General features: G+C 36.7%; 3 protein-coding genes across 4 annotated transcripts; 2 read left to right on the forward strand and 1 right to left on the reverse strand.

Annotated features, from left to right (window-relative positions):
* Positions 1 to 174: 174 nt before the first annotated feature.
* On the reverse strand, positions 175 to 6,639 carry SPRYD7 (SPRY domain containing 7). Its single transcript, XM_081941570.1, has 5 exons — positions 6,362 to 6,639; positions 3,994 to 4,110; positions 3,360 to 3,526; positions 1,443 to 1,545; positions 175 to 895 (listed from the first exon to the last, which is right to left on the reverse strand). The coding sequence occupies exons 1-5, from the start codon at positions 6,492 to 6,494 to the stop codon at positions 798 to 800; spliced, it is 618 nt and encodes a 205-aa protein (XP_081797696.1). The 5' UTR covers positions 6,495 to 6,639; the 3' UTR covers positions 175 to 797.
* Positions 6,621 to 14,326, forward strand: TRIM13 (tripartite motif containing 13). Of its 2 annotated transcripts, XM_081941566.1 has the most exons (3): positions 6,621 to 6,738; positions 7,724 to 8,023; positions 9,782 to 14,326. In XM_081941566.1, the coding sequence occupies exons 2-3, from the start codon at positions 7,871 to 7,873 to the stop codon at positions 11,009 to 11,011; spliced, it is 1,383 nt and encodes a 460-aa protein (XP_081797692.1). In that variant the 5' UTR covers positions 6,621 to 6,738; positions 7,724 to 7,870; the 3' UTR covers positions 11,012 to 14,326. The 2 variants fall into 2 exon arrangements, with proteins under 2 accessions (XP_081797692.1, XP_081797693.1); XM_081941567.1 differs by lacking the exons at positions 6,621 to 6,738; positions 7,724 to 8,023 and adding an exon at positions 8,030 to 8,194.
* Positions 14,327 to 16,878: 2,552 nt separating this feature from the next.
* Positions 16,879 to 21,467, forward strand: KCNRG (potassium channel regulator). Its single transcript, XM_081941569.1, has 2 exons — positions 16,879 to 17,539; positions 20,733 to 21,467. The coding sequence occupies exons 1-2, from the start codon at positions 16,965 to 16,967 to the stop codon at positions 20,983 to 20,985; spliced, it is 828 nt and encodes a 275-aa protein (XP_081797695.1). The 5' UTR covers positions 16,879 to 16,964; the 3' UTR covers positions 20,986 to 21,467.
* Positions 21,468 to 21,945: the final 478 nt, after the last annotated feature.

The raw sequence follows: 21,945 nt of genomic DNA on the forward strand, positions 1-21,945 counted from the left end.
TTTCCACTCCCTACCTCCCACAACAAAATACAAGGACAGACAAAAGCTTATAATTCTGATATAGCAATTTCCTTACAGCAGGTTTCATTGTTCTGGATGTACAGGAATGCTGTATATATATTCTCAGTGCACAAGAAAAGCAATTTAAAATAACCATAAAAACAAACAGAAGAGTAGTTTGTACATTTTATATTTTTGGAGAACTTCAAAAATGCAATAATTTAAAAAATAAAGCTTTATCACAACAAGCAACAGGCTATTTAGTACTGCTTCGTTTATTTCATTGATAGCTTTTGTATGATAGATATTAGCAGCCTGGTTTTTAAGAGCAGCAATTTATTCTAATTTTAATACAAATGCTCAGAAATAAACGTTCGAACCCCAGTACTTAAAAAGGATAACAGGTATCAATATTTTCATTGTTTGTTGTTATCCTCAAAATTATTTTCTCTAATTACTATATATACTAGAGAAACATTGTTGAATAATTATTAGACTCTGCCATTTTATGGAAATATGACATTTACAAAACAATTTCACTGTGTAGCATATTATACAGCATTCTTAAGAGTCCATGGTCACTAAATACTGTCAGCTGTATCCCTTTACATCAAATACAAATATCAGATCACAAACAGTAGATAAATCTAAACCAGCAACATAGTTTCCAGATAAATTGATAATTTTCCCAAACATTAAATAGACTGATCATACAATGTTAGTATTCTGGGAATAATGTGAAATTTGAAAGAATGTGTTATAAAAAGTGCTAGTTAATAAATCTGCAGTAGGAACCTTCAGAAAATCTGCTGCTCAAAGAGTATCTTTTCAAAACCTGCAGGAGGAGCATGACAGAAGTCACTGAACTGACAATCCAAAATGGCACTATCATCAACTGTAAGGGGAAAAAAAGGGGAGATACACATCACATCAAATGTTCTTTGTTTATTACTACAAACCTCACTGGTTGTTCATGAGATGAAATGTATTGGAAAGATGTTGCAATTCCTGCCCTCTGGAATGATCTCCACACAGAAATTTGCATGCTTCTCCCCTTTGTGTTATTCAGGTTGTTTCCACAAGCCTTGGGGACAGGAGACCCTCTTATTTTGGTCTGATCTGTTTTGGTTTTGGTTTGTTATTATGTTCTATTGGTCAGCTGTATTCTTTTAGATGCAATTTTTTTCAGCTCTTAAGCCAGAGAGTGGCAATCTATAATAATCATCTTACTAGCCCTGAACTTTCTGCTACATTGCCAGTGACATAGCTATACATTTTACTTTTTTAGGCTATTGTGCTGAAATAAGTGACATACAGAAATAGAGAGGTAAAGATGAATATATCCCAATTACCAAGTTCAGTTTATGGATGAGTAGGTAGCTGAACCCAGGTCAAGTGTAACATTTTATTCACTAAAATAGATTGTGGGAATGTCTCCTTACCATAGACTGCAGGGAAGACTGTTCCTCTGATTCCTGAGGCTGGACAGTGCATATTTTTTCCATTTAAATAAACATTTAGTTCTACATGGTCATATGTAATTCCCTGTAAGACAGATGAGTTTTATATATAAACTTTCATCCCTCTTTTTAATTGAACACACACACACTTTTTTTTCTGAACATTTTTAGGCTGATATTTAATACATTTTTATTCCATCTTTATTACTTTATAAGTAATTCAGGCCAGTAAATGTACATAATACTCCTTCCTCCTTCCCCCCTCCCCCAACATGAAATTATTCACTGCCAATTGGAACAATGCTTGTCTCAGAAAACAATAAAATTACAGTTATCACAATATCAAACACTAAGCATTCAAGAAAGATGAAAACAGAAAAATCTTGTCCTCTACTATAAGGACAAAAGGTGACATTAAGAAAAATACTCTTGAAGCAAAATGTCACAACTTCAGCCCTACTTTGCATCTCTAATACTGCTCCATGTAAACTGCTAAATCACTCTTAGGTGGGGGGAAAAAAGTAGGTGACTATAATTCCCTACTTCGGAAATCTGTCTGTTTCCCTACTATAGTCTTCTTGTCAGCATTCATAATATGCTGTCAAAATTCCAAACAGACCTGCAACTGGAAGACCACTAAAAGTGACTATATTATCTTGAAATTTGTAATTATAATAACTCTGAAAACTCAGTTATACCTTGAATTTTAAAACACTTGATCTGAAAGAAATACAGATAAAGAATTTAGCAGGACCCAAATTTAGAATGGAAAAAAGGCTTCCAAGAGGAAATAGAATTTTAGAAAGCATAATGGAAACAAGGATAATTAAACTATTCCTGTATTGAAAATCAAATTCAGACACATATCACTGCTGAGTGTGACAGTAGAAGAGCTACCTGTATATTTAAATTGATTAGAATATTAGCAAATTAAATATAGAAAATATTTACAAAAAAACCACTTGATCATGGTTTTTTTTAAAAAGCAAAAATATATGAGGAAGAAGAATGAACTACCAGTAAGTAGATAGGTTTTTTTTTTACTCGTTATTGGAATCCACAAGCAGAAAGGACCATAAAATGAGGAAAGTTAATAATAAAATCTTTATCAGATTCTTAGGTAGTTGACGAGAAAGCAACAAAAGTTCTACCCATATTATTGAGAAATTTTACAATTTTATCATTTTTAAACCTAAGAAACTAAACATTAACAATGATATTTCACACAAAAATATTCCAGAATTTGGTAGAAAAAATTATCTATTGATGAGTATCTGTGAAACATGCAATATATGAAGGCTATGTGTATTTAGGAACAATATAAAACAATGTGCCTGATTCATATTATATAATACCCATTAAGCAATACAAAGATTACTCTACTTACGAACTTTTGCCGATATAAACAAACCTGTCTGCAACTCCAATCTAGGAGGTGTCAGAAGTCAGGATGAGGTTATATATATATACTTGGATTTACAAATAAAATAGACTTATATGAACAGCTTCTTGGTATGTAAGCTGTTTGTAAGTAAAGTACTGTCTGTAATGTTTAAGCTCTGCTATTAAAATGTTTTTGTGAATACTGTGCTATATTAAACTAATATTTTTGTACAACTTTTGTCTCTTTTCTATTAGGATTATATTTCAGTGAAAAGGGAATGACTTCAGTATACATATGTCTCTTAACATTACAGATCTATGTTGCCAGCTTTTCAAAGACATCCAATTTTTATAAAACCAATGGCAACTTTAACCAAAACAGACATAAAAGAGACATATAAAGGTATGCTTTGATACAGAGCAAATTGCTGGTATGAGATTTCAGCAATAGGCCACATTCTTTTCAGATATTTTGATTAACATAAATGATAATGAAAAAAATAAATTGAAACTCACTACAACATCACCCTCTTGTGGCAGACTATTTGCTGGCAATCTGTTCTTTTCTTCATTGTTGTAGTAAAGAGTTCCATCATTTCTCAGAACTAAACTATTTACATCACTCCCAAGAGGAATTTGGTTCAAGTTGACTTTCTGAGTTGCAACTCCAACACCCCAGATTCCTGAAATCACAGTAGAGGTAAAAAATGGAATGGCATAGTCATTAGATAAAAAACAGTGAAACTAAGTCCAAGAGTTTTCCGGGGTTTGTCACATTAAGAAACAATTTTAAATTGTCTCCAATTAAGATAATGAAGCTTAGTATTTCATTACTGTGAGAAAACATTCATAAATGAAAGCTGCTAACTATAATAGCTGAAATTTGCATATGCAATTACGGTATATAGCTGAACTTTTCCTTTTCACTGAAAAACAGCAATAAGTGGATGAAGATATACCTTCATTATGGTTCTACTTATTATGAAAGGATTAGAAATCTTCAAATAGCCATTACAATACTGTTCATAGTATTTATAAAATATATATAAAATAGAATTTCCAAATGACAGTCTATCTGTACACCATTAGTGATTTTGATTATATATGAATAATATGAAATGAATTCCTGAAATAGCTGATTTTGACTGACCTGTAGACTGGATTTTAAACTCAAAATAGCTCTTGTTCTGATGCAAAGGAGCATTAGCTAAGCAACCCCCTGTACCGCATACTCGTCGTCCATTTTTTACAACGACAACATCTGTTCCTGCAGAATATAAAGCATCAACAAGCAGAAAACACTTTGAACTATGTGAAGACTTACAATACAATTTTATGCAGACAATCAACACTGATTTCAGTGAAATTCATTGTCAAGAAAATGTAACAAACGTCCATTTGTTTTTCACCCCATACATTGTCCCACCTGCCAGTTTTTTTTTTTTACAGAAAACCTATAGCACTCTACAGAATGTGTGGTGAAGTAACATTGAAAGGCTCCAAGCGCATACAGAGTTGGAGGATTTAACCACTTTTCAAGTTGTCCAAGGGAACATAGATAAATATGTTTTTTCGAAAACAGGCATTTCATTATCAATGCATATATCCATAACGAGAGTGGGACTAGAACAGAAAAGAGTATGAAGGCACAGCAGCAGGCTCCCCTTCTATGTCTCACTGATCAGTCAGCTGTTTGTATTTTTGATACAAAAACTCTACTTTCCCCCAGTAGTGTATAATAGAATCAATAAGAAAGCAACCATGTGAAACCCATTCTTCTCATGACCAGTGAAATTCATTATATGTTAACTGGACTATAGGTTGTGTAATTTCCTTTTCTAGAGAATGCAAGTAAGTATAACAAAGGATATGTTTCCAATATGCATTTAGAATCAAAGGGTAAAAATCTCAAAACCTTTTCAAACAGACCTTTGAAAGAATTTATTTTGCACACAGGAACAATTTAACCAAGAATCAATGCAATTAACTAAAAAACGATGCTAGCACATTCTACAGTAAAATCTTCCAACTATCCTAATCCATTTGAAAAGGACTTTAAAACATTTTGGTTTCAATATATTTTTACTTTAGGTGGGCAGATACTGCTGGTAAGTGGACTTTAAAGGTGACCATCAGCACCTTGAATCACACCTAGAACCTAATAATAACTTTTGCAGCTCTCAAAATAGTGGTGTTATCCAGATAAAACAAAGTGTACCCATAATTATTGAAGTCATTATATTCTGGACTAGTGCATCTTCCAAATAGTCTTCAAGTCCCATGTAAACAATACAATCCATGGGGTAACCAAGGCATTAATGACAATGAACTGGACCTTCTGTTCCAGGAATGGAAGTAACAACAGATGAACTTGTGCAAAAGTCTGTTTGACCACAAATGCCACCTGCTCTAAGCAGGAGCTGTGAGTTCAAGACCACTTTCAAAATTTTGTTATGAAACACTTCATAACAAAAATGTTCATTCCTATCCAAAATCTAATATGAAATCTGGTATCAGTTGGTCTCCAAATCCAAATCCATTCAATCTTGCTGAATTACCTTACCTCACTCTATTTTCCCCATTCAGACTGTCACAACTTCTGGGTACTGGAATAGCAGCTCGGCTGCATCTTCTTTGGCCCAGTTTGAGATACTGTACACAACTGTGTATCACCTGCATACTGATAACACTTGATCTCAGCTATTGAGCTCCAGAGTGATTTCATGTAGCAGTTAACAAGAGGAAGGAAGGAAGAGCCTACAAGACAGAATATCCACCTTGTTCCTATTTTACCCATCAGTTTTCCTTGCTGTAACTCTCTCAACTGTATGTACTTCAACCTCATAATTTCTGTTCATATTTCCTGCCCGTTTTACAATTTTAAGGAACAAATATCAGAACTATAGTAAATTTTACTGCTCTTTCACAGATTAAAGGGGATTAAAAGATTGGCAGTTTCATTTTGAATCTGTTCTTAAATAATATGTGGATACCAGATATTTAAATGGGGAAGAGGAAGGAGCCTCCACATTAATCATATTATAGATCAATTTTGTTAATTAGTATTTTGTTTATTCACATTTCTAAGGCTAACTCGTAAACAACTTTAGCTATAGCAGAGTGCATCAATATAATTACTTTACGATAGGAAAAAAGTAACAGATTTGTAGTTTCCTTGATATAGGTAAGAATGCACTTTGAAGTCAGTGAAGAAATATGCAATTCTCCCTTTATGAAAACAGTAAATTACACAGATACTACCACTTTTTACTAATTTTTTAACTAACGCAAAACAAGCCTTCTTTGACGGGAACAGAAGCAAGGAGAAATTACACTTTCAAAAATTTAAAATTTTACAAACTCAGAAACAGAAATTTAAACATATTGTTTCGTTAACAGCACAAGCTCAACGTAGTTTTAGAAATGAGAGGGGCGTGTTACGATCTTTTTAAAGGTGCAGTTTCCAGGGGGGGGGGGTTATCCCGGCGCTCCAATCCTTCGACAGTAGCTGCCCTTACCCATCTGTTGTGTGTCCAGCAGCACCGACGGCATCTCCTTGAGAGGGATGTGTCCGGAGCTGCCTTCTCCGCACCAAGCCCAGCGCAGGCAACACCACACGGAGCCCGAAGCCGCCCCTGCCGACGCCGCCATGGTTGCTCGGCCGCTCTAGCTTCAAGAGGAGGCGGCTTCCGCTTTTCCCCCACACACTTTCGGTTCCTGCCAGCTGATTGGTGAGGGCCTCCATGTGCGGGGTAGGCGCCCCAGCAACAAATCCACGCAAACTCAGCAGGCTGGGTTTCTCCTTTACCGGGAAGGCCGGGCCACACAATTCGCAGGCAGAGAAGAGATAGCCCCTCCTTCTGCAATGTTACAGAAGAACGCAGAATGTCAACAGGTTGCCTTTTGTTTTTTAACCAGCGTCTTTTAAAATCGCAATTTAAGATTGCGCAATAGCAAATAGTTATTTCTTATACGGAGTGCATTCCGTCGATACATTTTGATACGGAATTGTTGGCTACTTCCCTTGTAACTTCCAAAAAGCCCCAAACATCCACTTAAGAAGCCGCTTAAATTGGACACAGAAAAGGAGGTCCCGGGAGACTTGACTGTCTGGGAATCAAACTTGGGAGTCCGGCACTGTCGATGCATGATTTCCACCTCCATCTTGACTCCTTTTCTTTTCTTTGGAGGACCACCAGGAGACCGAAAATGTCTAGTTCCATCTACATTTGAAATCCTCAGATTTACATAGTCAGATCTTATTCTATGGGGTCCAAACCCTCTACTGGAAGTTGAACGTATTCATCATTGTGGCTTGAAAGACTGTTGTAAGGAAAGGGTATACCGGTAGTTCCTGGTTTATAAATGGTAATTGAGAATGGAATTTCCAGCGCTAAGTAATCCCAACTGGTTTGCTGGGCAAGGACCCTTTCCTCATTTATAAGTCAGAAGCTATATTGAAAATAACCCTTCTCTGGAAGGATTCCCCCCCCCCCCCCGTTCAATCGTGTCCAATTCTCAAAGAATGCCTGGACATTTTTCTTAGCAAAGTTTTTCCGAAGTGGTTTTCTCAGTTAAGATACACATATTCAATAGCATATTTTAGGAGCTGAACATTAATAATCTGACCCCCACATCCAGGCTTGAAAGACTCTGAATGTTATTCAAAGTTGCCAACTTTTAAGATATGGGACTTCATGCTGGCTCGGGAATTCTGGTGATTGAAGTCCACATAGTTACCAAGTTTGAAAAACCTGGAGGAGTCCGTGTTTCTTGTGAAAGCAACCATTATGGGCAAATAAAAGCTGAAGCTACTAATTAATCTAGTGTTTCCTGCAAATACCTCCTAGCTAATTTAGGACTCATTTCCCCACCTCCAGTTTCAGCCAACCGGGAAGACGAGGCGAGGAAAAAGCCACTTCAAACGTGATTGGAAAAGCAGAACTCCAAGCCCCGCCTACCTACGTCACGACGTTAAGGCGTAGTCCCACGCCCGTAAAAATGGCATTTCTAGGCAGCCTGAGCGGATGTTGTCTGTGGCCAAGAGGAAAAGGAGGGAGAGCGGAAGTCCCGACTCAACGGATCCTTGTTTGGATCTGGAAAGGCGTCCTTCGCGGCAAAACCTGCAGTCTCGCGTGTTTTCCTGGGAATCAGGGGCGGAGCCCGCTGAAGACCCGAAGGTGAGCTGGGCTTGGCCGGGCCTCCCTTTTGGATGCTCCCCGTGGAAGGGAAGGAATGAGCCGGGCGGCGGGGGCGGCGCTGCTGCTACTGCAGCTCTGAAACAGGAACGGCCGCCAGGATGGCTTCCGTTGCCCCCACCGACTTCACTGCACTGTAAGCGTCTCTCGCAGGTGAGGATGAAAAGGCTGCTGCTTCTGTCCCAGCAGTCGGGCAGTGATGGCGCCTGGTGGCAATGGGGAATTCCCAGGCGCCTTGGTGCGCCTCTGGCCGTGCTTCTCAGGGTCCACTACCCGTTCACCCCCAAACCACCCAGCCCGGATTCTTAACGCAAAAATCACGCCTTGTCCATTTGTATTTTGACGTCAAGTGCCTTGACAAAACGGTCGAAGCCCGTTTGAGTGTGCTCTGTGTTGCCTCCTAGTAATGGCGCTGCGGTTTTCTTGGCAACGTTCTTCCAGAAATGGTTTGCCTTTACCTCTTTCCAAGGTCGGAGAGATACTGACCCAAAAGTCACCGTCTTTCAGTCTAAGGCGACTAGAGCTCAAAGCTCCTACTTTGTAACCGGATGCCTTAACCAATCAAACTGCCATTAATCAAACTGCCATTCATGAACCACAAAATACTAGCTGTCCATATATTAGCCTTGTTAATTGTGTGAACCAGCCTCTGGTTAGCTTTTGTTTCAGTATATTGTGTAGAATCAGAGAATGGGGCCAATTAAGTAACCAAGAAGGTGCTAAACAAGTGTTGTGAATATATAGCTTTTTATTAAATATGACTCAACATTGCTCTAGAAGGAGTGAAGGGCTCTTCCTTACCTGCTTTTGTTTTGAGAAAGAAGGGGTTGTGGGAATGCAAATAGGAAAAAAATGTAAGAAAACTATAGGTCAGTAGTTACTAAAGTGGTGTGGGGACCCTGGGGGGTCCCCAAGATCCATTCCAAGGATCTGCAAAGCCAAATAAATAGTTTAAACTTTCTCAGTTTTAATTTATAATATAGTAAAGATCAATAGATGTAACCCACATAAATCAAAGCTCTTTGGGGTCATTTCTAAGAATGTAAAAGGGTTCCTAAACCAAAAATTTGAGAACCACTCAAATTAGGTAAAGGTTGTGTCATGGCATGAGGATAGTGCTTGAGTAAGTCGTATCTTGAGCGAATAGCATCAGCCTACTGCTCTGAATTACCATATGGTAATGCTCACTGGCAGGAGCAACTGGAATTTTCTGAAGCTATTGTGGTACATTGTTTTTCTAGTCAAAGAAGTTAGAGAAAAACCTCAGAATCTGATAATAGCAAAACACTTTCATATTCTTCGCAAGATAATTACATGTACATATCTATAAAACCATCAGAGCAGAGTTCACAGCAAGGAATTATTGTTCAGACTATGTTGTTCCTGCAGAGTCCTTGACAATACCTTCTGGTGTTACATGTACCTACATCATTCCACTCCTGCAACTGATATACATTTCAGCACCAATGATATCAGGCCTTATGGACTGTTACTTATGTTCCTGATCCATTTTTTTTCTTTTATTTGAAGATGGGTTAGTCACAGAATAACATTTTCCACTTTTCCTTATTCATTTGCAATGTTGAAATTCTTGCCATTTTATTGACCTGGTAAAAAATAAATTCACCAATCTATGTTCTTTTGCAAAGTAGTTTTATGTAGAAATGCATGCAAGAAATTTCAGTTTCTTAAGCACATGATTATGAGTATTAGTTGCTTATATTTTTATCCTTGTTATAGAGAAGAATGGAGCTCCTTGAAGAAGACCTTACATGTCCCATTTGTTGTGGCTTCTTTGATGATCCACGAGCATTACCTTGTTCACATAACTTCTGTAGAAAATGTTTGGAAGGGATCTTAGAGGGAAATACTCGGAATGTGATTTGGAGACAATCACCTTTTAAATGTCCCACATGTCGGAAGGAAACTACAGTAACAGGAGTTAACAATCTCCAAGTTAACTATTCATTAAAAGGCATCGTGGAAAAATATAACAAGATTAAAATATCAACAAAAATGCCTGTCTGTAAAGTGCACAGTGGTCAGCCTCTTAATATTTTTTGCCAGACAGACACACAGCTTATATGTGGCATTTGTGCCACTCGAGGAGATCACATAAAACATCTCTTTTGCTCTATTGAGGATGCTTACTGTCAAGAAAAGCGTGCTTTTGAAACACTGTCCCAGGTTTTTGAAGCATGGCATTGTGGAGATGCACTTTCTCGACTAGGAACTTTGGAAACCAGCAAACGAAAAGCTCTCCAGATGTTAACAAAGGATTATGACAGAGTAAAAGATTTTTTTGAGAAATTACAGTATACCTTGGAACAAAAGAAGAATGAGATCCTCTCAGACTTTGAAACCATGAAGCTTGCAGTTATGCAGGCTTATGATCCAGAAATCAATAAACTGAACACTATCATACAAGAACAGCAAACTGCGTTTAATATTGCAGAAACATTTAAGGATGTATCTGAACCCATTTTGTTTTTACAACAGATGCAAGAATTTAGAGAGAAAATCAAAGTGATAAAGGAAACTACATTGCCTTGTATTACTATAGACATCAAATCTACAATTAAGGATGTTGATACTAATCAGTGGGAACAATTTAAGCTAGCAGATGTGGATAAACTTTCACTACCTCAAGAGAAAAGCTCTTTCAATTGGGTGACAAATTCCTTCCTTTCACCACGTTTTTTGGTAACTGCTTTAATTTGTTTGCTGGTGGTTGTTATTCAAGTATGTTTTACAGATTTTTGGGACAAAACTTTTCAATATTGGAAAACACTTGTTTCTGCATTTGGCACAGGTTATCTGACAGATCCAACAGAGATGGCAGATCATGCTATTTTATATTGGGAAAAAGTAGCAGATAGTGCTGCTGTTCTAAGTGAAAAATGTGTAAATTATATACATGTGTTGTTGAATAATGTTGCCCAATTTGTGTGTATGTATAAACTTTTATAAATCTATTCATGTTCAGGAAGTATATTTTCAAAATCAGTGAGTTTTTTTTAAGGTAAACATTTTTGATATTTGAAATGGTCTTGATAGTACATGTATTGAACTATTCTGTAACTCATGTTAAAAGTTGACTACCTTTCTGTTTTCTGAAAGTAAAATTTCATGACTTACTTTTTTATTAGAAAGTAATGTGTATAGTGAAATATATAAACCCTTTTGATTTATAAAATGTTTGAATTTCAAATTGGAGTGTAAGTTGGAAATACGTTTGCTTGGAGATATAATACACAAATAATGATTGTATATTACTACCACAAATCATGGTCCTTCAGAAACATTGCAAATTTTGTAATTTGTTAATAAATGGGAACATAGGAAGTAACAAATTATTAACTTTTGTATATTTATAAGCAACTCAAAACAAAATGAAACTGTGGAACATCTTGGGCTTACAAATCACAAGTTTTTTTTTACAACTAACGGTTACAGTAACACAAGCTATGTAGACTTGTCAATGGCCAAATCTATGGAATGCTGTACAAGTTCATGCTATTAGGGAGGTATGCAGTGTGGGTTCCGGATCCTGTTCCAACTGGTACGGTTGGAACGGGCCCGGCATAGCCCACATGGATGCACACAGCGCACGCGTTGTAGCTGCCAGCGATGCTTCTGCCTCCGTGACGCTCCAGCTGCTTGGCGGAGCGTCGCACAGGCGCTGTACGTGCCGTGTGCGTAAGTGCCAAAGGCTTTAAAGGACAGGAAAGGAGCTCGGGCGGGCGGGCCCTCCAGAGCACCGGGCAGGCTCTGGTACAGGGCGTACCGCCTGCAACCCACCACTGGAGATATGTGAGTGAGAGTGTTTCAAAAATACAGTCCTGTTACCGTCACTTTTACAGCCTCAACTTGGGGGGGAGGTTGCTCTTCCCGAGTCTCTTGTTCTGCTTACTATGCCCTGTGGCTTGTGCTCACTCTTATTTGACCTTTGCTAAGTAGCATTACTTTGCCCAGTCTCCCAAAGTAATTCCACATACCATTACAACAGTAGAGGTCTTTGCAAACAACTTTAATCAAGACCAGCAACTCTGCCACTAAGTGAAGTCATTAAATGAGGAATTATATGGCTACAACTGTTCTTTCCAACTAGAAAGAGAAGACTACAGGTAGTCCACTCGTTCAGTAATGATTATGACTGGTCCTCAAAGTTCTGGCTATACCAAAATCTTAATTATGATCACAATCTGGACATTTGTCAAGTGGCTCATCTGATGTTTGCATTTTGCAACCCTACCTCCTAGTTTCCCACAATAGAGAAGCCAGCAGGAAAGTCACAAGTTGCTCAATTAAGTCTACTCACTTGCGCACCCTCCCCTAGCCCGCTCTGCCACCTACACACCCTTCCAAACCCTTGATGCCCTCATGCCACATCTTCCCACCCCATTTAATTCCTTCTTACACAGCAGGAGCCACTTACCTTCCTGACGACCTGGTTGCAGAGTACCCGGGACTTGCAACTTCCTGCTGGCTTCCCTGATGACTTTGTATGTTGAAAGCTGGCAGGAAGTTACAAGGTGTTTATTTAATGATTCTTCATCAATAGGGACTGCAGGAATTGCCATCGCTAAGCAATGCAGTCATGCGGCATGCTTTACAAATGAACTTAATAATGGAATTCAATTGCCATCATAATTCTAGGAATACCTGTAGTTGGCTTTTGTTTGCTTCAAGGGCTGAATGTCTTCATGCCTTTAATCATTTTTGTTGCTCTTCTTTGCACTTTTTCCAAAGTCTCAACATCTTTTTTGCAATGTGGTAACCAAAACTGGATCCAGTATTCAGGTGTGGTCTCACCAAGGCTTTATAAAGTGGTACTAATACTTCATGTGATTTGGATTCTATGCCTGTTTATACAACCAAGCTTTTTGGCTGCTGCTGCACACTGCTGACTCATGTTTAAGTGGTTGTCCACTATGACTCCAAGGTCCCTCTGACAGTTACTATTTTTGAGCCAAGTTTCGCCTAATCCGTACTTGTACCTTTGGTTTTTCCTGCTTAAAACCTTGCTTTTCTCCCCATTAAATTTGATTTTGTTGGATAGGGCCTATTGTTCAAGTCTATAAAGATATTTTTTGATCCTGAACTTGTCTTCTGGGATGTTGGCTATTCCTGCCAGCTTAGTGTTACCTGCAAATTTGACAAGTTCCCTTCTATCCCCTCTTCTAAGTCATTAATGAAGATATTGAAGAGTACTAGGCCTAAGGTGGGACCTTTTGGTACCCCACTGCCAGAGGTGGGCTGCACTTATGTTCACAATGGTTCACTGGTAAGTCAGAAAAAAATACATGATAAAATTCCATATTAATGAAAGGTTGTATATTTTTAAAATTAATTCTTTAATAAAAACTGAATGCTAAAAAAATCCCACAAGAAAAATAAAAACTAATTTTGTATATTGTATTTTTAACAAGAATACATGTGCATGGTCAATTCCAATTTGAAGGCAGACATCCGTGGCACCTGTCTTCAGCTCCTCAATGTTTTTTTTTTTGCCCTGCAGGATCACAATTCACCTATGGAAGGCAACCATGCAAACTTAGGAAATGATGTAGCTGCTTAATTTTTTCAGATAAGACATAACTAAAATATCACTTCTGTAGTTCATATGTAGTGAATTTCAGCAACTGTGATGGAGAAAATACTACAATACATAAAATGGTGACTAGACCACCCACAACTTTTTTGCTCATTGTTTGAGAGATGTTTCCTTATTTAAACACAGAAATAGAATGATCACAGGCAGGCAAAAAAGCAGTGGGAGCAGGAGCAACTTCTGATGTCCTGCTGGCTTTGCCATTGACTTTTCTTGCGGAAAATAGAAATCCATTTTAGTAGTTCTAGTTACTAGGCATGACTATGCACCACTGCCTCTTTGCTGTTCTGAAAGCTGGAGACAGACTCATGATTAGAAAGTGACCAGCATCCCCTAAAATTAACTATGAACATCTTAGAAACATGTAAGAGCTGAAACAATTTACTGTTGAATTCTTGAAAATAACTATTCTGAGGTGCAATTAAATGGAAAATTAATGTAATTGCATTTAACTGGATGGAAGCGCAAGAAACTATAGAAAATTGCATACACCTGTTAAATAATCCCTAAGATCACATTTAGCATGGTATGGAATATCAATTATTAACTTTAAACTGGTTTTCAATAAAGGATCAATCAGTTTATTTTTATTTTATATTTATTAATGCTTTAGATTTATCACCCAGGCAACAACTGTATTGTCATTGTAATAAAGAATGACCTGTGATTTATTCTGCTAAGTATATTGTATTTATTTGCTTCACTTTGTTTTTACATTTTGCTTGTTGTTGACCAAATAAATATTGTACATATTAAGTATAATATGTACAATGTATAAGCAAGAAAGTAATTGAAGAATTGGGGGGGGGAGGCTTTACAGAACCAAAGTGATAATAGAAAAAAAAGCTGTGGAATGGTTACAGTTATGCTATTTTATTATGCAAGCTGGCCTTGCTTCAATTTAAAAAGTCTTCAAAGATAAACATGTGGATGTTTATGGATGTGATGTTGATTTGGCTGTGATATCTGTGACCCCATTGATTAAGAATGACTAGGATCATATATCACAAGTTAGATTTGTTTTAAACTACTTAGATTTGTTTTAATAAACAAAATGGATGAATTCATAGTCAAGATGGATAATTTCACAAAAGCCATAACCTTACATGTTATTGCTTCCTACTGTGAATCAAGTCAACATCAATATTTAGTAAATATGAATCCCAAAGGTGCTTTTTTATGAGGCAACTGGTTTTTCTTTAAAGACATTTCGCTTGTCATCCAAGAAGCTTCTTCAGCTCTGACTGGATAGTAGGGAATGGAAGGATTTACACTCCTTGCAGACAGCTGGTCATTTGCATTCTTTACCTTTGGGACATCCCTGACCTAAATGACTATGAATCTCCATAGACATTTAAATACTAATCTTGAGTGATAGTTAATGCAAAAATAAACTAAAGTTTGGACATTTGCAACACCATAGTATAATTTGGTAGACCTATGGTTAAAGAACTTGGAATACTATTGAGTATTCCAATACATGTGGAATGTTCATTAAACTACAAAAGTAAAACTAAGCAAGAACAGTTCTGGGGAGCAATGTAAGAAAACAATGCACCAGAAAAAATATTGTAAAGAGTGGACCTTCTCAGTGCACCATACTTTTTTTAATTGTAATACCATTCTCATTGTCTGGACGTTGAGTGATGGCAACTGAACTTCCTTTCTTGTTGGTTCAAACCAACAAGAAAGCAAGTTCAGTTGCCATCATACAAATCCAGTTGTCCTAACTCAACTTCCAGAAAACACTACCAGATGGCTGAGCATCTTCATTGACATATTAACATTCTCATTGCCTGACTATATAAATATATATGTTGCTGGATTTAGATACTTTAAGGTTACTGAATAATATGTATATATTAATTTGCATACCACTATATTGCATATTGCATACTATCCTATTTAGGTTTTATTTACTTCCTCTGTTACTGTAATAAAGAATTTGTGCTTCAGTGAAAGAGTATCTAATGAACCCTTTTATAAATAAAATTTGTGGAAAATTGATGAGAGAAATCTCTTACACTGTACTTCAATATATTTGGCTTCCATTAATTTTTTTTCTTTTAACAACAAAGTAGATTACAACAATTTTTTTCTTTTACAACAAAGTAGATAATTCAGAGGTCTGAGCCTCTCTTAATAAGCTTTATGGCTGAGTGGAATATGAACCTTCATCTCCAATTAGATGTTAATATTCTTAATCACAATAATATATTGCTCCCTAGATAGGAAAAGGATTGTGCACAAATACAGAGTGTGCACCGAGATGAGTTTGTATGCTGTAACACTATACTGTAGTCCAACTGTTGAAATACACACTGCCAAATTATTATTTTTTATATTCAATAATGTACCCTTTGCCAAATTGATTTAAATTCAGAATTTAAGTTGAATCATTAAGTCTGACTTGAACTTCCAAGTCAAATCTTTGCCTTAATGGATAATAAATACGATAGCTACCAGATTCAAGAAACAAAGATATGGTCTGTAGTATTGTTTAGATAGCCTAAAATGTAACCACTATTGCTATATTATGAAACTTCAGTTCTGAATTTTCAAAGTTGATCATTTGCTTTTAATTTTCGACCAGCACAATGTATAGAATTGTAATTCTTGTAGAGTAGCAAGAATAAGATTATTTGGGTTTGGAAAGTAATCAAGAAAAGATCCAGAAATTCAGCAAATAAATACATTTTTAAACAACTCCAGTCATAAGTTATTTGGACTGTGGGCTGTATAGAGTAAGGTTGAATTTTCCATGAATTTTTTTTGTGTGTCTTAAAGTCAGTGTTGACTCTTGATGTCTGCCTAGACAAGTCCCTGCAGTTTTCCCAGCAAGATTTCAGAAGTAGTTTGCCATTGTCTTCTTCCTAGAGCTGAGAGAGGGTGACTGGGCCAAGGTCACCCAATTGATTTTGTGCCTAAGGCAGGGCTTAGTTCTAACTATCTCCCAGTTTTTAACTTTTACCCTTAACCATTACACCACGGCTACACCAAAATAACTACCTTTTTTTTCAGGGGGGAAATAAACATTGTAGACTGGCAAATCTCTAGCAACTTCCTGAAATACCAGTTGTGAGGCTTCTGCTGTCATTTTAAATAGTTTAGTTACAAAGTGTCCAGGAGACCAATCCTGTAAACAATGAAATGTGTACATATGTTGTTTTTGTTGCTGGGCAATATTACACTTATGAAGTTCTACTGTAAGTATAAGCAGAAATTGAATTAGGGGTGAGGGTTTTTGCATAAATTTGTATAATATTGGGATATATCTACTGCCAACTCAATTTTCCTGTGAAGAAGAGGATGAGTAATCAAGATGTAATTGTTTTAAATGTGGGTGGGCTTAAATTTACCACAAGGCCTTCTACACTACAAAGGTTCCCTGGGTCAAGATTGGCAAGAATGTTGAATGGCAATGACCCTGAATTTAAGTTGCTAAATGGCCAGTATTTTATCGACCGTGATGGAGTTCTGTTCAGCTATATTTTGGATAGCTTAAGAACGCTCCAGCTTGCCCTACCTAGTGACTTCTCAGACTACAAGAGATTGCAGAGAGAAGCTGACTTCTATGAACTTTATTCTGTGGCTGATCTCCTACATCAGGAAAATTTGCTGAAACCCAAACCAGAGGTCTTAGAAATACGATTCTTGCTCCAAGAAATGCAGGGCTTTTTCCGCATATTTGGTTCTTGCAATATTACTATTGATGAGCTGGCTGACCGGATCACCACCTTTTCAGAAAATTTTGTAGGAATGAGCTGGAAAAGTCATCGTGTCCCTTCTCAGCAGTCACTATCTCCCCTTTCTTTGGAGAGGCCTTCTCATCATGATCTTGTCTTCCAGTGTGGTATCACCTACAGTGATCAATCTGTTGCAAGGTATTTTTGAAATTATTTCTGTATGTCACCTTAGAAATATTTTATAGATTCTTAGTTCTCAATGGAACAGGTAGAGTTACGTAGAAGTATGTCTATGGAGATTCTCAGTCATCCAGGTCATGGTTCTCTCAAGGGTGCTTTTTCAAGAGGCAACGGGAGTTTCTGGTTTTTTAAAAAAAGATGTTTTGCTTCTCATCCAAGAAGTTGCTTCAGCTCCCTCCATTCCACACCATCCTGTCAGAGCTAAAGAAGCTTCTTGAATGAGAAACCAAACATCTTCAAAGAAAAACCAGAAAGTCTCAGAAACTCTTGAAAAAGTGCCTTTGGAACATTACATGGAAGTAATTATTACAAGTACCTGAACTTAAAATTAGTTGTTGATACTTTAGATACTGCTCTGGGTAAAATGGGTGAAAGCTGGGCTACCACTCTTATATTACAAGCTTCACTTCATGAACATAAGAGAGAATACAGTACTGTGTAAGATGATGGCAGAAAACCATGAAGAGCTTGAAATGAGTTATTATTTACATTCAAGAATATAATATAAACCAACAAACCTACCCGTCCCAAAGTAGCAAGGTGAATAAGACTTCTTTAAATATAACTAAATTTTTTCATATCTCCTGATATCATTATGAAACCCTAAAGCCAGCTGGGGGAAATCTAAAACCAAAGATCCGTCACTAAGAATACCTTTGTTCTCACAATCTGAAATAAAAATGATGGCAGAAGAGTGCAGTTTATTGAGAATCACATTGGACAAAAAGGCATTCCCAGCTACAGTAGTTCTGAGTAATTATGGGCTGCATATTTTACCTAGTACCTTCAAGAATTATATCTAGTGAAGAACTATGTACGTATATTATGGAATGCAGTGATTTATTTCTTTCAGAAAAGCTATTGTATTGCATAACTCAAAATAACTCCAAGTAAAACAAAATGGTACTATGGTCTTGAAAAGTCAGAACCAGGAATGACAGCCACTATTACATATATGAATGAAATGGTTAACATCTCACTGAAAGGAATCAAGCATAACCCAACTAAGTCAGTGGATTCAAGAAGCATATTTGCAAGATGGAGAGAAAGAATGTTCTATAGTGAAAATCCAAGCAATTTTTAAAATATCTTTCTAAAGCTTGGAAATTTCCAAATCCTTACTTTAAATGACAAGTAATTACTAATGAATTCTGAGGGTAAATAGGAATTCAGGGAATTGAAAACATGCTGACAGATATATAATGGAATCTATACCTACGCTGTAAAAATCATTTTCAAATCAAGTAAATTTAGAGGTAGGATAAATCAAACCAAAATTTGCACCTATCTGAAATTCTCCAAAAGTAGAAGAGGTCTTCTAATATGATACTGGAATTTAAGGCCCAGGACAAATCTTTGTTATCAGCTCTTGTTCTCCTTTACAACTGAGAAAATAGCAACTCATTCCCAAGAGATAAGTTATTTGCTTTTCAAGTGCTCCTAAAGCCACATCACAGAGAAGCCTTACCTGTGGTTGTGAAGTTAGTGTAACAGTGGAAGAATCAATATACTTCTAGGAGTAGAGAAAAGGGGCAAAAAGTTTCTGATAACACAGTCTTGAGGGTGATCCTTGTTAGGAGCAGGAGGAAAAGAAACAGTACAAACTTTAATCCTAGATGCGAAATGTTTTGCACATGTTTGTGTGTGAAAAAATGCATTTCCATCATTTTTTTCCTATTTCAAAAATATGCAAAATGTTTCTGTATGCTTATGGTCATATCGACCGTGTTGTGAAGTTAAGTACGTTAGCCAATTTTCTATCCTTCTCTAATAACACTGATATAATAGTAAACCAAGATTCTTATATTTCTGTGAACAAATTTGATATTAGCACACATCTATCACTGTTTTGCCCTTCCACTCATATGAGCAGGTAAGCAAATCAATAAATTTGCTTAGCATTCTGAGTAGCATCTACAAAACAACATAATAAACCAACTACTTGCCAGATTAACTTTAAAGAAGTTATTCTTACAGAAAGAATGTGAAAAAAAAAGAAATTTTGTCATATATAAAGAGGTTGTCCTGCACATAAATAATACAGTAAAAAGGAATTAAATAGTTCTGCCACAGCAGAATTTATCAAAAGCTGCATTCCAATGGGGAATATGATAGGCAATGGTGAGGCAAACAGTGCACAGGGTTGCAGCCAAAAGTAAATGGAAATGTTATCTCTCCTAAGCAGACTCTAGAGGAGGACACCAAAGATATAGTATGTTTTGAATGAGGGTTTTGAAAGTAGCAGCTGGAGTGGAGACTCTAGGTTTGCAAATTCCCCATCTCTGATGGATAAAATGCCATTAGATCCATTGTTATTTCTTTTTGACTATATTATCATCTAAATCATTGAGATCATAAACATTGATATTCCATAAGGTCACTGCAACTAAAGGACTTAATGCAAGTTATTAGAACTTTGCCTGTTCTAAAACATATGCTAAAGTAAATAATGGGTTTTGTGCATATCATCCAATTAAGAGAAATAATATACAAATGTAAATCAAGCTGGTTCTGCTTTCTAAGATAAAGATATTGTTCAGCTATTCAAATTGTTAGGCTTTTCTAAATGGATTTCTTTATGAAAATATACAGAAAAGCAATAGCAAACCCCAGGACCATTTCAAATGGAAAATGAAGCTAGTGAGCATTCAATCTCAACTATAAAATTTTAGCAAAGTGTCATTGATTATTATATAAAACATTTTATGGCGCTTGCTTTTCAGAAGCCCAGCAAAATCCTGCACCTTTCACAATCTCAAAAAAAAAAAACTTTTATTAGTTCAGGACATTGAAGTTAACGTCTTTTAGTGCACTTTAAACTTCTGTCCATCTTTTAAAAGAAAGTCTATTTCAGTTTAGCTTGAACTCATGTGGCATATATTATTTTGGTGATATAGATCTGGCAATGTTTTTTGCAAATTCTCCCCCTCCCCAATTTTTTTTTCCAAACTAGATTAGAGACTTGGGATTTCTTAGAGGTCTGATAAAAAGAATCTCACCTTGCTTAATTTTTCAGTACTAGCCAAGGTCAAGTAGATGCTATCTACCTGGGTTGAAAAATCGCACTGTTTAAAAAGTTTAACAAAAAGTAAGTGCATTGGAAATGCTTAATAAATTAATACTAACATATTTATCTCTTTTCTTTCTACAGGTATGTTTCTATAAAACCTGATAAGCGGAAGTTGTTTAATGGAGCTAATGTTCTTGGACTACTGATTGATATCTTACTCAAAGATGGATTTCGTTTACTAAGTTCTAGAACCGTTTCAGCTGAGGAAAAAATTGAATGTTATTGTTTTGAAAGAATGAGATCACCAGAGTTCTTTACTATCAATATCACACAAACAAAAAGAGCTACTACTATGCAACCATCGAAACAAATCCAGATGAGCAGGTCCAAATGATACAATATTCTAAGAAAGAATATATAAAGTATAAAATTGTATGACATCCTGTCTCTTCTTGGGATGTGGATTGCCATGTAAATTTTATAAATAAGCAATTATAATTGAAAAAGAGCAAAATTCTTGTTTGTAGCTTAGAATTTTTATTAGATTTTTGTTACTGAAATGACAATTAGGGTGAATTTAGGGAGATGATCATTGGCTCCAGTTTCAGCCATTACAGCTATTGATTGTTCGCAGGTTCTACAGTTCTGTTGTAAAGAATTCAAGCAATTCCCTTATTCTTCATGTCTCAACTTATTTTTCCACAGGGTGGATTTGATTTAAATCAAGTCCATTTAAATCATGATTTAAATCACAAGTAAAAAGGCTTGATTAAATCAACTCGATTTAAATCATAATTTTTAAAGGCCAACTGTCATTTCTGTCCCACAGTGGCTCTTCCTCTGACCCTCTGTTGACTCACTGACCATCCCATTCACTTTAATGGGACAGCTGGTTTGATTTGATTTTGATTTTATTAAATTTATAAACCGCTCCCTCTCCCCGAAGGGACTCGGGGCGGTGTACAATCAAAAGTTAAAACACCATATACATATACATAGACATTTACATAGAGGAGGCATCAACACCCATAAAACCAATTACATAAAATCTGTACAATACTGATGAAAATAAAAACAACATTAAAATCTACCCCAGAATTTAAAATAACTGCCAGGAGGATTAAAGGATAAAACTATAATTGGGCCAGGCCGGCTAATTGGAACAGGTGGGTCTTGAGTTTCTTGCGGAAGGAGCGGAGATCAGTGGTGGTTCTAATATCGGCGGGGAGGTCATTCCAGAGGGCTGGGCCCATCACAGAGAAGGCCCTACTCCTGGGAGCCACCCGCTGGCATTGCTTAGTGGACGGCACCCAGAGGAGTCCCTCTCTGTGAGAGCGAATTGGTCGCAGGGATG

Source organism: Natrix helvetica (assembly GCF_964273705.1).
Source record: "Natrix helvetica genome assembly, chromosome: 2".
In the NCBI taxonomy this organism is placed as follows: Eukaryota; Metazoa; Chordata; class Lepidosauria; order Squamata; family Natricidae; genus Natrix; species Natrix helvetica.

What these genes read in the sequence shown, in the direction of transcription:
- SPRYD7 (XM_081941570.1), bottom strand. Translation starts at nt 6,494, where the DNA reads ATGGCGGCGTCGGCAGGGGCGGCTTCGGGCTCCGTGTGGTGTTGCCTG. An exon ending in GCTGGACACACAACAGATGG is followed by an intron (nt 4,111 to 6,361) that starts GTAAGGGCAGCT and finishes TATATTCTGCAG; the next exon opens with GAACAGATGTTGTCGTTGTA. An exon ending in GTTTAAAATCCAGTCTACAG is followed by an intron (nt 3,527 to 3,993) that starts GTCAGTCAAAAT and finishes CTGTGATTTCAG; the next exon opens with GAATCTGGGGTGTTGGAGTT.
- TRIM13 (XM_081941566.1), top strand. Translation starts at nt 7,871, where the DNA reads ATGTTGTCTGTGGCCAAGAGGAAAAGGAGGGAGAGCGGAAGTCCCGAC. An exon ending in AGCCCGCTGAAGACCCGAAG is followed by an intron (nt 8,024 to 9,781) that starts GTGAGCTGGGCT and finishes TCCTTGTTATAG; the next exon opens with AGAAGAATGGAGCTCCTTGA.
- KCNRG (XM_081941569.1), top strand. Translation starts at nt 16,965, where the DNA reads ATGAGTAATCAAGATGTAATTGTTTTAAATGTGGGTGGGCTTAAATTT. An exon ending in AGTGATCAATCTGTTGCAAG is followed by an intron (nt 17,540 to 20,732) that starts GTATTTTTGAAA and finishes TTCTTTCTACAG; the next exon opens with GTATGTTTCTATAAAACCTG.